The sequence below is a fragment of the Hypanus sabinus genome, chromosome 3, assembly GCF_030144855.1.
Source record: "Hypanus sabinus isolate sHypSab1 chromosome 3, sHypSab1.hap1, whole genome shotgun sequence".
Classification (NCBI taxonomy): Eukaryota; Metazoa; Chordata; class Chondrichthyes; order Myliobatiformes; family Dasyatidae; genus Hypanus; species Hypanus sabinus.
The window spans coordinates 90,658,675-90,675,133 of NC_082708.1; the positions used below are offsets into that span (position 1 = coordinate 90,658,675).

At 38.9% G+C, this 16,459-nt stretch overlaps 1 protein-coding gene across 1 annotated transcript in view; it reads left to right on the forward strand.

The window, feature by feature from the left end:
* myo16 (myosin XVI) overlaps nucleotides 1-16,459 on the forward strand; it is a 502,924-nt gene that overhangs the window by 413,936 nt on the left and 72,529 nt on the right. The window contains exons 24-26 of the mRNA XM_059963452.1: nucleotides 3,499-3,677; nucleotides 7,730-7,810; nucleotides 9,110-9,315. Coding sequence (XP_059819435.1) covers nucleotides 3,499-3,677; nucleotides 7,730-7,810; nucleotides 9,110-9,315 — 466 coding nt within the window. The remainder of the gene's footprint in view (nucleotides 1-3,498; nucleotides 3,678-7,729; nucleotides 7,811-9,109; nucleotides 9,316-16,459) is intronic.

Consider the following 16,459-nt stretch of genomic DNA (forward strand, 5'->3'; position numbering starts at 1 on the left):
AATACCGAAGAAAAGAAATTGTTCAAAATCTCCCCCATCTTTTTTGGCTCTAGACATTGCTGTCTACTCTGATTCTCTAAGGGACCAATTTTATCCCTCACTATCCTTTTGCTATTAATATAACTGTAGAAACCCTTTGGATTTATTTTCACCTTACTTGCCAAAGCAACCTCCTGTCTTCTTTTAGTTTTTCTAATTTCTTTCTTAAGATTCTTCTTACATTCTTTATATTCCTCAAGCACCTAATTTACTCCATACTGCCTATATTTATTATAGATCTCTCTCTTTTTCTGAACCAAGTTTCCAATATCCCTTGAAAACCATGGCGCTCTCAAACTTTTAACCTTTCCTTTCAACCTAACAGGAACATAAAGATATTGTACCCTCAAAATTTCACCTTTAATGACCTCCATTTCTCCAATACATCCTTCCCATAAAACCATAGAACACAACAGCACAGTACAGGCCCTTCAGCCCTGTAATGTTCCACACTACCGCATAACCCTCTATTTTTCTTTCATTCATATGCCTGTCCAAGAGGCTTTTAAATACTCCTAGTGTTTTTGCCTCCACCTCCATCCCTGGCAAGTCATTCCAGGCACTCACAACTCTGTGTAAAAAATTTAACCCTGATTTCTTCCCTAAACTTCCCTCCCTTAATTTTGTACATATGCCCTCTGGTGTTTGCTATTGGTGCCCTGGGAAACAGGTACTGACTATCCACCCTATCTATGCCTCTCATAATCTTGTAGACCTCTCTCAAGTCACCTCTCATTCTTCTACGCTCCAAAGAGAAAAGTTCCAGCTCTGCTAACCTTGCTTCATATGACTTGTTCTCCAAACCAGGCAACATCCTGGTCAATCACCTCTGCACCCTTTCCATAGCTTCCACATCCTTCCCATAAGATTTGTCAAGATATACTGTATAATCTTTATAAAGCTGAGTATAATCATTAAAATATAGTGTAATAATTAAAGTTATTGAATACATTCGTATCAGTTTCCCAAGGTAGACTTGACAATTTTGTTATGAAACAAGAATCAATGTTGCAATTGAGGGAATTTGGTTTGCTTTGGAATGAAGAGAATAAATGTCATTTTAAAGATCATTCAAGGGCAGGTATCTGGACATTTTTTTTTAAAGTGACTAGACAAGTTGGAAAAGCAACATAATTTTTAGCTTTAAAAAGACCACACGATCTAAACGCAAGGGAATTCTAATAAATTTTAATAAAACTGTCAGTTAGATTCCATATTCAGAACTAAATCAGTCTATGGACTAGGCTTTTCGGAAAATTGGAGAGGATGATTTATCTCAATGGTACAGGCATAAATAAACAAATTATGTGGGAAAACAAAGGTTCTTTGGAGCACAATAAATCAAGGAAAGCATTTGATGAAGTTTATTGAAGGGTTTAAATGAGTTTAGCAGGGGGATGGGAACCAGAGCACCAAGTCAGAAACTGGTAGGATGGAGAGGAAGGTAGATATCCCGGCAAGTAAAAACAGACAAGAGCCAAGTAATAGGTACAATGGGATGGATAGTTTGATGTGAGTGCATTTTAGTACTAGAGTATTGTGGATATAGGTGATGAACTTTGAGGATGGATCAATGATGTTGTAGCCTTTAGAGAATTGGTTGAGAGAGGAATAGGAATGGGTGCCTAATGTCCCAGTGTTTCGATGTTTTAGAAAAAAAGAGGAAGATTAAAAAGTGGAGCAGGGTGAGTTGCACTACTAATCAAGGACAATATCACAGCTGCACTCAGAGGGGACAAAATGGAGGGCTCATTCACCTAAGTCTATTGGATAGAACTCTGATGGGATAGTACTACCGGCTCCCTAATAGCCACTGAGACAATGTAGAACAGATATGCAGGCAGATTATGGAAAGGTGTCAAATCTATAGGGTTGTTGTCATGGGGAAGTTCAACTCATTAATATAAACTGGGACCTTCTTAGTGCAAGAAGTTTAGATGAGGTAGAATTTGTTAGGTGCATCCAGGAGGGTTTGGGGAATAATAACTACAGCTCCTTTAGTTTTAAGAAAGCTATAGATAAGGATAAGTATGGATCTTGTGGCAGAGTATTAATTTGGAGTGATGCAAATTATAAAAACATTAGGCAGGAGCGAGGGAGAGTTAATTGGGAACAGCTATTTTTGGGCAACTCCACATCTGACATGTGGAGCGCCAAGAAGGAAAAGTAAAATAATGTAAAGTTTAGGACACTAAAATCAAACAGAGCCCTCGAGGGTTATAAAGAATCCAGAAAATAACTCAGAAAAAGAAGGGAATTGGGAAAGCCAGGAGAGGGCATAAAAAGTCCTTGGCAGTAGGATTAAGGTGAATCTCAAGGCATTCTATACTTAACATCAGGAGCAAGAAGAAAACTAGGAAGAGGGTGGGATAATTCAAGGATAAAGGGGGGAATATTTTGCTTGGCGGCAGAGGATGTTAGTGAGGTAATAATGAGTACTTTACGTCAGTATTTACAAGAGAGAAGGACGCGGAGGATGGGAGATCAGTGCAAATCATAGTAATATGCCAGGGCACTCTGTGGTAAAAGAGTGTTGGATATTTGCTTCCTAGGCCTCTTTATCATGGTTTGCAAACCTCACTTTCTAAACACAGCATCCACTAGTTGTAAAATCACAAACAATTGTAAGTAAATTTCCAACTAATGGTTTATTTATTGAGATACAGTGTGGTATAAGCCCTTCTTTAGCTGCACTGTCCACCAATCAAATTAGCCCTTACCTAATCCTATGACAATTTATAAGGACCAATTAATCTTGTAACTGGTACATCTTTGGACTGTGGGAAGAAACCTACAGGGAGAATATACAAGCTCCTTACAGAGAGTGCCGGAATTGAACTCTGAGCTCCAGTGCTCTGAGCTGTAATAGCATCTTACTGACTGCTATGCTGTTGTGAAGAAGAATTTCTTTGACTTCTGCTCATAAATGGGAGTGAGTCTCAGTAATTTCACAGGAAACTTGAGAGGAAAGTGTTTTACACAGAGATTGGTGGGTGTCTGGTACCTGCTGCCCAGGTGGTGAGAGAGGCAGATAATTAGGGAGCTTTAAGAGGTGTTTAGAAAGGCACATGAATCTGAGGGAAATGAAAAGATATGGGTATTGTGTAGACAGAAAGGATTAGTTTAATTGGCCATTAATTACTAGTTTAATTTGTTCAGCACAGCATTGTGGGCTGAAGGGCCTATTCCTTTGCTGTCCTGGTCTCTGTTCTAAGTTATGTTGAGATGATTTTCTAAGGTAATTAAAGGTGGTGGCCAAAAGCAGGTCTACCATATGCGAAAATAATCAATAGAACCAGAGGAGAGTTTTTATGCTTGGCTTCTCCTGATTTAATCAGTTTCTTCATAGAAATCAGAGCCATTTCAGTAGTTCAGCTTCTTGAGCAATGAAAATGCACTGCACATGGCTTTAATATATTTGGAAGTATACTATTAATAGTCTTTTTGTTGAATTTGCAGCCAGTGAAAACATCCTTATTCACCAAATCTTTCAGAGGAAAAGAACCCAAAATGCTTCTCATATTTCCCCTCAACATCACCTGAGCTGTAGAGGGCCCAAAGCAGCGATGTTGCCTCAGAATATGTGCTTTATTTCGCGAACTAAAGGACTGAAGAAGCTTTTGGAGCTCAACAGCAAGGTATTGCTCACCAACATTTAATTGTTCTACTGTTGCCGAACGATATTCTCCTATTATAATACACTGCTTAGACCATAACACCATAAGACATAGGAGCAGAATTAGCCCATTCAGCCCATCGAGTCTGCTGTACTGTTCGATCATGGCTGATTATTAATCACTCTCAACCCTGTTCTCTTGCCTACCCCCCATAACTTTTGAAGCCCTTACTTATCACAAACCTATCAACTTTCTCTTTAAACATACACAACAACATAGCCTCCACAGCCATCTGTGGCAATGAATTCCACAGGTTCACCACCCTCCAGCCAAAGAAATTCCTCTCCATCTCTATTCTAAAGGGATGTCGCTCTATTATGAGGTTGAGCCCTCTGGTCCTAGACTCCCTTACTTTTTGAAACATTCTCTTTGCATCCACTCTATCCAGATCTTTCAATATTTGATAGGTTTAAATGAGATCCCCCCTCATTGTTCGAAACTCCAGGGAATACAGGTGCAGAGCTATCAAACACTTCATGTATGTTAACTCTTTCATTCCCAGAATCATTCCTATGAACCTCCTCTGGACCCTTTCCATTGCCATCATATCTTTTCTTAGATAAGGGGCTCAAAATTGCTCACAATACTCCAAGTACAGTCTGACCAATGCCTTATATGAGCGTCCTTGCTCTTATATTCTAGTTCTCTTGAACTGAATGCTAACATTTCATTCGCCTTTCTTACCATTGACTCAACCTGCAAGTTATTCTTTAGGCAATCCTTCACAAGGGATCCCAAATCCCTTTGCACCTCCTATTTTTGAATATACTCCCCATTTAGAAAATAGTCCATGCCTTTATTCTTTATGTCAAAGTGCATAACAATGCACTTCCCTACATTATACTCCATCTGATGCCTATTTGCCCAAATAGGTAATTGCCCATTACCTTTTTGTGTAGGTCTCCTAGTCTTTCCTTGTCTCACACAAAGAACATGCCACTAACTCTGGATTACTATTGGTTTACTATTAAATACTATACATTTATGAACTTCTCATGACGTATGTTGCCACCAGGAATTATTAAGAATGCAATAATATAAGAAATAGTAGCAAGAGTAGAACATCAGGTCCTGTGGTACAGTTTGGCCATTGATTGAAATCATGGTTGATCATCCTCAATGCCATGCAGTTATAGGAACAATATGCAAACAAAGAATTGTCATTCAATTCCTCCTTCTTCCTTGTTCTGCATTATAAATTCTCATATCCCTGTAGTTTTCCTTGCTAGGCTTTTCCTTTTAATTTACATATCATAACTCAATTTTTATTGCCTTCTCTTTCATAGCAGCCTAAACTCAGGAAACAGCTAATTTTAGTAAAAAAAGAAAACTTTGTTCTTTTTCTTTTTACACACATCAATATCAGTGATAAGGCCATCAAATGAGAAGTATTAAATCATTTTTGTTTACTAAATTTTATATGGAAAGTGCAAGTGGTGGATGCAATTTTAATTTCAACATTTAAAAGAATTGGATTGGTACCTATATGGAAGGGATATGGAAGACTATGGTCCAGGTGCGGATCAATGGGACTAGGCAGTTTAAGTGGTTCAGCATGGACTAATGGGCTGTAGAGCCTTTTTCTGTGCCGTAGTTTTTTATGACTAATGTTAACTCAAAGGCAACCACAATAAACATTAAAAAAATTACTCCGAGTTTTTGCAAAAATAAATAGGATCTCTTTGAGATCATAGATTGGATGTCTGTTTTTCAATCTTCTCAAGAAAAAAATCCCAGTGATCACTGCTTAAATTTCCAATCTAGAGACAGGAGCTGATATGTATTAATGAAGATTCAGGATGTAAAGCAATTCCTTTTAGCTCTAACAGTTCTGCTGTTACCAGTACAGCAGCTAGTAGAGCTGATGCCACACAGCTCCATCTGTCTGAGTTCAGTCCTGACCTCTGGAGAAGTTTGCACACTCTCCCTGTGACTGCTTGGGTTTCCACAGGTGCTCCAGTTTTCTCCCACATGCTGGTAATTAATGCTAATTAGTCACTGAAAATTGCTTCTATCATGTAGCTGAGTACTGTAATCTTCAGGGTGCTGATGAGAATATGGGAATATTATACTTGGTAGTTGCTGCAGATTCAGGGAGCTGAAGACCCTGTTTCCATGTTATTACTCTATGACTCCTTTTGGCCCGAACTATTCCACCAATAGTGTGGTCATAATCTGCTCAGCACAATGCATACTTAGCAAGCTGCCTGCAGGTCTGATGGACTCTTTTTTGGCCTGCATATTATGAAGCAGATAGGTAACTTAAGACTGAGTTTAAACATTTTCAAAATTTGCTAACTCAACAACAATAATTCAACAGGAGGAGAAATGACTTGTAGGTGGGCAGGAGGAAGAGATGGTTTTGGTTGCAAGTGTGCTCTGTACAGTTCTGAAAAGGATATCGCTGTTCCAAACCAGATTTTTATTTAGGGTGCTTTTCTGATCAGCCTATAAATTACAGGATGAATTTTAAATGGAATTTATTCAGTAGAGAATCACAGAGTTGTACTGACTCCTGTATTATTTCCTGAAATAGTTGCTCTTTGGAGGACACTGGATAAAGGTCTTAATTTATTTATTTTTTTTCTGAAGATAATGCATGCACTCAGAAAAGTTCCTCCTAATTCACAGTGCATTAAGACTCAGCCAATAGTAACTCTCATAGTAACCCTCTGCAAGCTCCTGACTTTTTCTATCCTATAATTTCTTTAAACAGCTTCTTCAGTGGATGCAACATGGCTGTCAGTAACTGAGCAATCTGCAACCTGTCAAGAGTGCAGCAGTAATTTGGCAAGAGATGGCTGATAGGCTTTGGCCATGTGGCAATGATGTGGTCAGATCTGCTGTTATCTTGATAAATGAACTAGATAAATCTACCAACATGATGTTCTGAACGTATACCAACCTTTATTTCTTTTGTATTTAAATGCAACAAGGATTTGTGTTTAATGAAATCTGTCTCACAAAATGAAGTCTGTCTCACAAAAATGTTATGTTATACATAAAACCTGTTGATTCGACTCAACTTCCTAGACTCTGGTCAACAACTTCATAACATAAATAAAACCAGAAAATGCTAGAAATACCCAGTAAGTCATACAAGGTCCAGGCCCAAAATATCAACTCTTTTATTTTCCTCTATTGATACTGTCTGACCTGCTGAGTTCCTCCAGCATTTATGTGTATTACAATGTATTTCCAGCATCTGCGGTGTCTCTTGTGTTAATGATCAACTTGACGTTGTTTTTCTTTACACAGGTGCTGCCTGACCTGTGAGTTTTTGCAGCATTTCAGATTTCCATTATCTGCGGCTGTTTTGATTTTCAATTTCAGATCAGATCATTATTACAGGCGTTTGTTATAATTCTGCATCAACACATGTACATTTCTCCAGATTCACCACCATTTCATCTACTTGTGATATTATGACCACCACCTTTCATATTGTGATATTATATTTTTGTCATTTGAACTCCCCAACATTTCACTCTAACTATGGTAGTATTAATAATATGAGACCATATCAGGTTTTCATAAAAACTCAGCAGGTTTACTCATATTCGTCAGGGGAGGAAATCTGCCACTTTAATCTTTCCTGACCTTTGACTCTATTCATATTCACAAGATTGACTCTTATCTGCAGCCTAAAATGGTTGTGTAAGACGATCAGTTCAGAAGGCAAGTGTGGGTGGATAATAAATACTGGACTTGACGGCAAAGGAAAGAAGAAATAAATCATTCTTTCCTCTCTTCCTAAATTTACCTCCTGTCCTTGATAACAACCTGTTTGGTCTTTACCTTTTTCTCATTCCAGTAAAAAGTCACCCTGAAGTACAAACTCTGCCTCTCTGCTGATGCTGCCGATCTCCTCAGCATGTCCAGTATTTTCTATCTTTATTTGAGATTGTGTGTATCCATCATATTTTGCTTTTGGAAAGCTTTTTAAGTTGAATTGTTAAGCAGATGAACGAGGTCCTGCAAATTACAATTATATTAATTTTCCTTTCTCAAAGATCCTCAAAAAGAAGAGAGCAACAACATTCTTCCCTTGTCTTGATCATGATGGGCCCGTAACCCTAGCTGCTCATCTCAGAGTAAGTACAAAGCAACAGCACATAGCAAACTTCAATGTCTGATATAATTCCTTCAACAGGAAGATATACCCTCACTACAAATTCTGTTAGGATAGAAATGTACTGGTATTTTCAGGCTAGCAACATCTGTAGTTCTGGCTGTGCTGCCTAAAATTGAATATTAAGGCCTGAGGCCCTGGATGCTACAAGATGGTCTTTCACGTTTCCCTTTGCACATTGCAACACAGCAGAGTGTAATATCAGGTAAGTTTAATTGGGTTAGAGTTTAGAAGGTTGTGAAGATGAAAGGCCAGAGTCAGCATATTTGATTGGGGACAGGGATTAGAGCCTTAAAATAAGATTGAGACTGTGGATTGGGATTGAGATTGGGGTGGGTATGCTGATGATCAGATTTGTGGGTCTGCCTGGAGCTGTTGAAAGAGAGTGTGGATTTGGGTCTGGGCTCTGATAGTACGGCTATGTTAGGCACCTGGTGCCTAATGATCTAGGGTTATGAATCAGGGTCACTGGGGCTGGTGATGACAGGTACCATTATAAGGATCTGTGGAGTACAAGTAACTATTTAGTGGTAAACATCACACAGTTAGCTAGTTAGAGATTGATTTGGAGCCTTGTATCTGGAGGGCGGTGTGAAGATAGTTTGAAGCCAGGCAAGGATCATTAAATACTTGTGTGGTTGGAAGACTCAAATGAGTGAAGATAAGAAAAATTGTTTGTGTTATCAAAGTTTAGCTGGAAGCGGCTACGAGATGTTCTCCTTAAATCAGGCTGCTGCTGATTAGACAGCACCATGAACCTGGCTGTTCTGACTCCATCCAAAGAAAGGTTAAGTTCACAAGCACCTAGGTAAATTGTCCAGGCAAGCCAGTCTTAAGGAATGTTGCACAGAGAATTATACCATTGATTCACAAGCCAGAAAGTAGATGGTTTGTGCATTCACAATTCCCAATCAAAATAATCTGTTTGAATGTCTGCAGCAGAACATTGTATGAACAGAATGTAAGGCTAGCTCAGTAGATGTGTCAATAATAAACCAGTTCCACTTCCAATGACAGTGTCCCACCAAGGAGAATAGTAAGGCAATCTGGTGCCTTAAGATGAGAATAAATATGTACATTGCATTCTTTGATGTTGTTTCACTATAAATCAAGACTACATTTGAGAAAATAATGAGAATATTTTCATGATTAGTCAAGCAATAAAAATATTTCAGACTGGTAAATGTAATGATGAATTAAAACAAAACCTTTTAAGATTAAATTGAATGCTGACTCTCTACCAAATTTCTGTACATTCCAGAGTTCGATTTGTGATATAATGGAAAAGCTTGAGAATTCAGCACTCCATTTTGTTCATTGCATCAAACCCAATACATCCAAACAGGCAGACATGTTTGATAACTTCTATGTGTCAGCTCAGCTGCAGTACATTGGTGTTCTGGAAATGGTGAAAATGATTCGGCATGGATACCCTGTGCGACTATCTTTCTCCAACTTCCTTGCAAGGTAAGCCATGTAACTAACACAGGATCAGAATTAGGCATAGTCAATCCTTGTGCTTAGAGATATTATTTCTATTTATTATTTGAACATGAGTAAAATGTGAGTTTATGCTGAGAATTAGACCTGGAAAGGCAATATTTTGTCTCCAAGAAGGTACTGTAAATGTAGCATAACAGATAGCACACAGGTCTATTACAACTTAGGGCATCAGAGTTCAGTTCCAGCATTCTCAGTAAACAGGTTTGTATGTTCCTTCCCATATGCGTGTCAATTTCCTCTGGGTGCTCTGGTTTCCTCCCACACTCCAAAGGGAGGTTAATTGGTCATTGTAAATTGACCTGTGACTAGGCTAGGATTAAAATCGGTGAGGTTGCTGGGCAGCATGGCTTGACGGGTTGGAAGGGCCAGTTCTATGCTGCATCTCTTACTAAATAAATCATTTACTCTCAATAAACTAAATACCCAACAGGGCAAGTAACATCTATAAAGAGAGAAACAAAGTTAACTTCCCAGTTCAAGACCTTTCATCATATCATCTTTTGTTTAATATATAGTATTCTTTCCTGTTTCATTACCTGTTTAATGCTCAATAGATGTCTGCTATGTTCTAAGTTTATCTACAGTTTATCTGGACTATTTGGTTGAGTGATAAGGAGAGACTGGATAGGCTGGGATAGGGCAAAGAAAGGACAGTTGATCACAAGCTTTGTCCCAAAGGTACATGAATCTAAAACTAGACAGGATAGGTTTCTGGTCAGAGGGAAAGGATTTAAAATGCATCCAAGAGTTTGTTAGACAGAAACTGGTGGTTATGTGCAATTACTCAGCATATTGTGCAGTTTATGATTCCACCCATCAAGTTCTTGTCAGAATTCCAGCAACAGTTGATAAATAGCAATTAATATTTATGCTATACACGAACCACCTCCATCAGGTGAAGGATCAACATTCAAAGACATTACACTTGTGGAGTACGCCACTATCAGCATTGTGATGGTCACTATTGATCAAGAAATAAAGTGGATTAGCCACATTAAAAATATGGTTACATATCAGATCAGAGACTGGACATCCTGTAGCAAGTGACTAAATTAGTCATTCCCAATAGCCTTTCTGCCATCTGCTAGATATATTAAAAGAAATTTGGTAAGGTACATGGATAGGAAAGGTTTAGAGTGACATGGGCCAAACACAGGCATATGGGACTAGCTTAGATTGGTATTTTGGTTGCATGGTGAGTTGTTCAATAGGCCCTGTTTCCATGCTCTCTAAATCTATGACTCTGCTGGCAGTCCTACAGCGTGCATCGTGAGTGTTTTGTTATCATTTAGCAGTTCCTTCCTTCCATTTTTCACAGATGTCGACTTTTGTTTATTTTACCTTTCCCTCTCCTGCCCCATTATTCCATCCATACTTAAACAATGGAATGCTTTCAGAAAAACTTTGAAGGCTCCACACTTGCTCCAGCAATACTTGAAATTCTGTGGTTGTCACCCATTCACGATCCTATATGTTCACCTGGCTGCAGTGTGCACCAGCTACATGATGTACTTCAGCTATTCACATAAGCATCTCTGGCAGCATATCGAGTCATAAAGAATTACAACTCAGAAACAGGCTCATCTAGTCTATGCTAGAACCTATTCCCATTGACCTACACCGGGTCCATAGCCCTCCATACCCCTACTATTCATTTACCTATACAAACTTCTTTTAAGTATTGAAATCAAGCTCATATGCACCACCTGTGCTGGCAGCTCAATCCACACTCTCACGATCCTCTGAATGAAGATGTTTTTCCTCATGTTCCCCTTAAACCTTTCACTTTTAACCAATGACCACTGATTGTAGTACCACTCAACCTCAGCGGAAAAAGCCTGCTTACATTTATACTATCTATACCATTCATAATTTTGTATAACTACACAGACAACTCCAAGTTAGGCCTCATCAACATCTTATACAACTTCAACGTTACATCCCATCTCCTGTACTCAGTACATTGACTTATGAAGGCCGATGTGCCAAAAGCTTTCTTTATGACCCTATCTACTGAGATACCACTTCCAATGAATTATGAACCTGTAAGCATTGCTTGTCCGAGAAAATATTGCAGCGGTGCTTTGGCAGGATAGATTAGAGGGCTCATCCAGGGAGACTATTTGGGTGGAATTGAGGAATGGGAAAGGTGTAGTAACATTTATAGGGGTGTATTACAGACCACCTAATGGGCAGTGAGAATTGGAGGAGCTAATTTGCAAGGAGATAGCAGATATTTGTAGTAAGCACAGGGTTGATATTGTGGGAGATTTAAATTTTCCACACATAGACTAGAAAGCCCACACTGTAAAAGGGCTGGATGGTTTGGAGTTTGTAAAATGTGTGCAGGATAGTTTTTGCAGCAATACATAGAGGTACCAACTAGAGAAGGGGCAGTGTTGGATCTTCTGTTAGGGAATGAAATAGGTCAGGTGACGTTGTATGTGTTGGGGAGCACTTCGGGTCCAGTGATCACAATACCATTAGTTTCAATATAATTATGGAGAAGGATAGGACTGGACCCAGGGTTGAGATTTTTGATTGGAGAAAGGCTAACTTTGAGGAGATGCGAATGGACTTAGAAGAAGTGGATTGGGACAATTTGTTTTATGGGAAGGATGGAATAGAGAAATGGAGGTCATTTAAAGGTGAAATTTTGAGGGTAGAGAATCTTTGTGTTCCTGTTAGGTTGAAAGGAAAGGTTAAAAGTTTGAGAGCACCATGGTTTTCTAGGGATATCGGAAAATTGGTTTGGAAAAAGAGAGAGATCTACAATAAATATAGGCAGCATGGAGTAAATGAGGTGATCAAGGAATATGAAGAATGTAAAAAGAATCCTAAGAAAGAAATTAGAAAAGCTAAAAGAAGATATGAGGTTGCTTTGGCAAGTAAGGTGAAAATAAATCCAAAGGGTTTCTACAGTTATATTAATAGTAAGAGGATAGTGAGGGATAAAATTGGCCCCTTGGAGAATCAGAGTAGACAGCTATGTGTGGAGCCGAAAGAGATGGGGAGATTTTGAACAATTTCTTTTCTTCGGTATTTACTAAGGAGATTATAAATCAGAGCATTGAGTATAAAAGTTGGGATGTAATGTTAAAATTGTACAAGGCATTGGTAAGGTTAAATTTGGAGTATTGTGTACAGTTCTGGTCACCGAAGTATTGGAAAGATGTCAACAAAATAGAGAGAGTACAGAGAATATTTACTAGAATGTTACCTGGGTTTCAGCACCCAAGTTACAGGGAAAGATTGAACAAGTTAGGTCTTTATTCTTTGGAGCGTAGAAGGTTGAGGGGGGCTTGATAGAGGTATTTAAAATTATGAGGGGGATAGATAGAGTTGATGTGGATAGGCTTTTACCATTGAGAGTAGGGGAGATTCAAACAAGAGGACATGAGTTGAGAGTTGGGGGCAAGAGTTTAAGGGTAACACGAGGGGGAATTTCTTTACTCAGAGAGTGGTAGCTGTGTGAAATGAGCTTCCAGTAGAAGTGGTAGAGGTGGGTTCGGTATTGTCATTTAAAGTAAACTTGGATAGGTATATGGACAGGAAAGGAATGGAGGGTTATAGGCTGAGTGCAGGTCAGTGGGACTAGGTGAAAGTAAGCATTCAGCATGGACTAGAAAAAAGGTCAGCATACCAAAAGCTTTCTTCACCACCCTATCTACATGAGATTCCACCTTCAGGGAACGATGCACCATTATTCCTAGATCACTCTGTTCTACTGCATTCTTCAATGCGCTACCATTTACCATGCATATCCTATTTTGATTAGTCCTACCAAAATGTAGCACCTCACACTTAACAGCATTAAACTCCATTTGCCATCTTTTAGCCCACTCTTCACACTGGTCTAAATCTCTGTGCAAGCTTTGAAAACTTACTTCATTATCCACAACGCCACCTACCTTCGTATCATCTGCATACTTACTAATACAATATACCACCCCCTCATCCAGATCATTAATGTATATGGCAAATATCATTGGACCCAGTACAGATCCCTGAGGCACACCACTAGTCACCGGCCTCCAACCTGACAAACAGTTATGCATACTACACTCTGGCATCTCCCATCCAGCCACTGTTGAATCCATTTTACTACTTCAATATTAATACCTAACGATTGAACCTTCCTAACTAACCTTCTGTGTGGAACCTTGTCAAAGGCCTTACTGAAGTCCAAATAGACAACACCCACTTTTACCCTCATCAACTTTTCTCATAACCTCTTCAAAAAATTCAATAAGATTTATCAAACATGACCTTCCATGCACATCCATGCTGACTGTTCCTAATCAGACCCTGTCTATCCAGATAATTATATATACGATCTCTAAGAATGCTTTCCATTAACTTACCCACCACTGATGTCAAACTTACAGGCCGATAATTGCCAGGTTTACTCTTAGAACCCTTTTTAAACGATGGAACAACATGAGCAATATGCCGATCCTCTGGCACTATCCCTGTTACTAATGATATTTGAAATATTTCTGTCAGAGCCCCTGCTATTTCTACACTAACTTCCCTCAAGCTCCTAGGGAATATCCTGTCAGGACCCGGAGACTTATCTACTTTTGTATTTGTTAAAAGCGCCAGGACTTCCTCTCCTTTAATCGTCATAGTTTCTATAACTAACCTACTTGTTTCCCTTACCTTACACAATTCAATATTCTTCTCCTTAGTGAAGACCAAAGAAAAGAAATTGTACAAAACATCCCCCATCTCTTTTGGCTCCACACATAGCTGTTCACTCTGATTCTCTAAGGGACCAATGTTATCCCTCACTATCCTTTTGCTGTTAATATAACTGTAGAAACCCTTTGGATTTATTTTCATCTTACTTGCCAAAGCAACCTCATATCTTCTTTTAGCTTTTCTAATTTCCTTCTTCAGATTCTTTTTATATTCTTTATATTCCTCGAGCACCTCATTTACTCCATGCTGCCTATATTTATTGTAGATCTCTCTCTTTTTCCAAACCAAGTTTCCAATAACCCTCAAAAATCATGGCTCTCTCAAACTTTTAAACTTTCCTTTCAACCTAACAGGAACATAAAGATTCTGTACCTTCAAAATTTCACTTTGAAATGACCTCCATTTCTCTATTCCATCCTTCCCATAAAACATCTTGCCCCAATCCACTCCTTCTAAATCCTTTTGCATCACCACAAAGTTAGCCTTTCTCCAATCAAAAATCTCAACTCTGGGTCCAGTCCTATCCTTCTCCATAATTATATTGAAACTAATGGTATTGTGATTACTGGATCCGAAGTGCTCCCCAACACATATCTCCATCACGTGACCTATCTCTTCCCTAACAGGAGATCCAACACTGCCCCTTCACTAGTTGGTACCTCTATCTATTGCTGCAAAAAACTATCCTGCACACATATTACAAAGTCCAAACCATCCAGCCCTTTTACAGTAGGGGCTTCCCAGTCTATGTGTGGAAAATTAAAATCTCCCATAATCACAACCCTGTGCTTACTACAAATATCTGCTATCTGTTTACAAATTTGCTCCTCTGATTCTTGGTCCCCGTTAGTTGGTCTATAATACACCTGTAAGTGTCACTACACCTTTCCCATTCCTCAATTCCACCCAAATAGTCTCCCTAGATGAGCCCTCTAATCTATCCTGTGACAAGCAACACAACACTTCCCCCTCTTGTCCTTCCAATTCTATCACACCTGTAGCAACGAAATCCAGGAATATTTAGTTGCCAATCACACCCCTCCTGCAACCATGTTTCACTAATAGCTACAACATCATATTTCCAGGTATCAATCCATGCTCTAAGCTCATCCACCTTTCTTACAATGCTCCTAGCATTAAAATAAATACATTGAAGAAATTCTCCACCTCTTACTCTCTGTTTATCACTAACGGTGCAAACAACTTTACTGTCTTCTTTTTCTTCCTTCTCCCATACATCTGTTCCTACACTCTGTTTCCCCTCCACCCAAGAGGGGCAGGACTGGTAGCTCAATATTCTTGGGTTCCATTGTTTTAGACATGATGGAGTGGGGATTAAAGGGACGTGGTGTTACTAGTCAGGGAAAATCTCACTGGAGTCCTCTGTTAGGACAAACTGGAGAACTTGAATAGTGAGACATAAAGGGTGGAAATGAAAAATAAGAAAGGTATGACCACATTAATGTGACTATATTTCAGACTACCCAACTGTCCTAGGAATTTAGTGGAATAAATTTGTAAAGAGATCACAGACTGTTGCAAGAAACATAAGGTTGTTATAATAGGTGATTTTAACTTTCCACATATTGACTGGGAACTACACATTATAAAATGACTAGGTGGGATAGATTTCATCGAATATATTCAGAAAAGTTTCCTACATCACTAGTCCCAACAAGACAGCATAGGATACTGGATCTGCTGTTAGGGAATGAGACAGGGTAAATGACAGAAGTCAGTGTAGGGGAACACTTTGCATCTAGTGATCACAATGTCATTAGGTTCAAAGAACTGAAAGTATACAAAATGATAGGTCTGGTCCATGGGTTGAGATTCTAAATGGGAGAAAGGCCAATTTTGATGATAACAGAATTGTTTTGGCAAGTGTGGACTGGGACAGGTGGTTTCTGGCAAAGATGTACTTGGTAAGTGGGAGGCATTCAGAAACAAAATTTTTTAGAGTACAAAACTTGTATGTACCCATCAGAATAAAAGGAAAAGATAATGCTGATAAGTGTGAGGTGCTACATTTTGGTAGGAATAATCCAAATAGGACATACATGGTAAATGGTAGGGCATTGAAGAATGCAGTAGAACAGCGTGATCTAGGAATAATGGTGCATAGTTCCCTGAAGGTGGAATCTCATGTGGATAGGGTGGTGAAGAAAGCTTTTGGTATGCTGGCCTTTATAAATCAGGGCATTGAATATAGGAGTTGGGATGTAATGTTAAAATTGTACAAGGCATTGGTAAGGCCAAATTTGGAGTATTGTGTACATTTCTGGTCACCGAATTATAGGAAAGATGTCAACAAAATAGAGAGAGTACAAAGAAGATTTACTAGAATCTTACCTGGATTTCAGTACCTAAGTTAGGTCTTTATTCTTCAGAGTGTTGAAGGTTG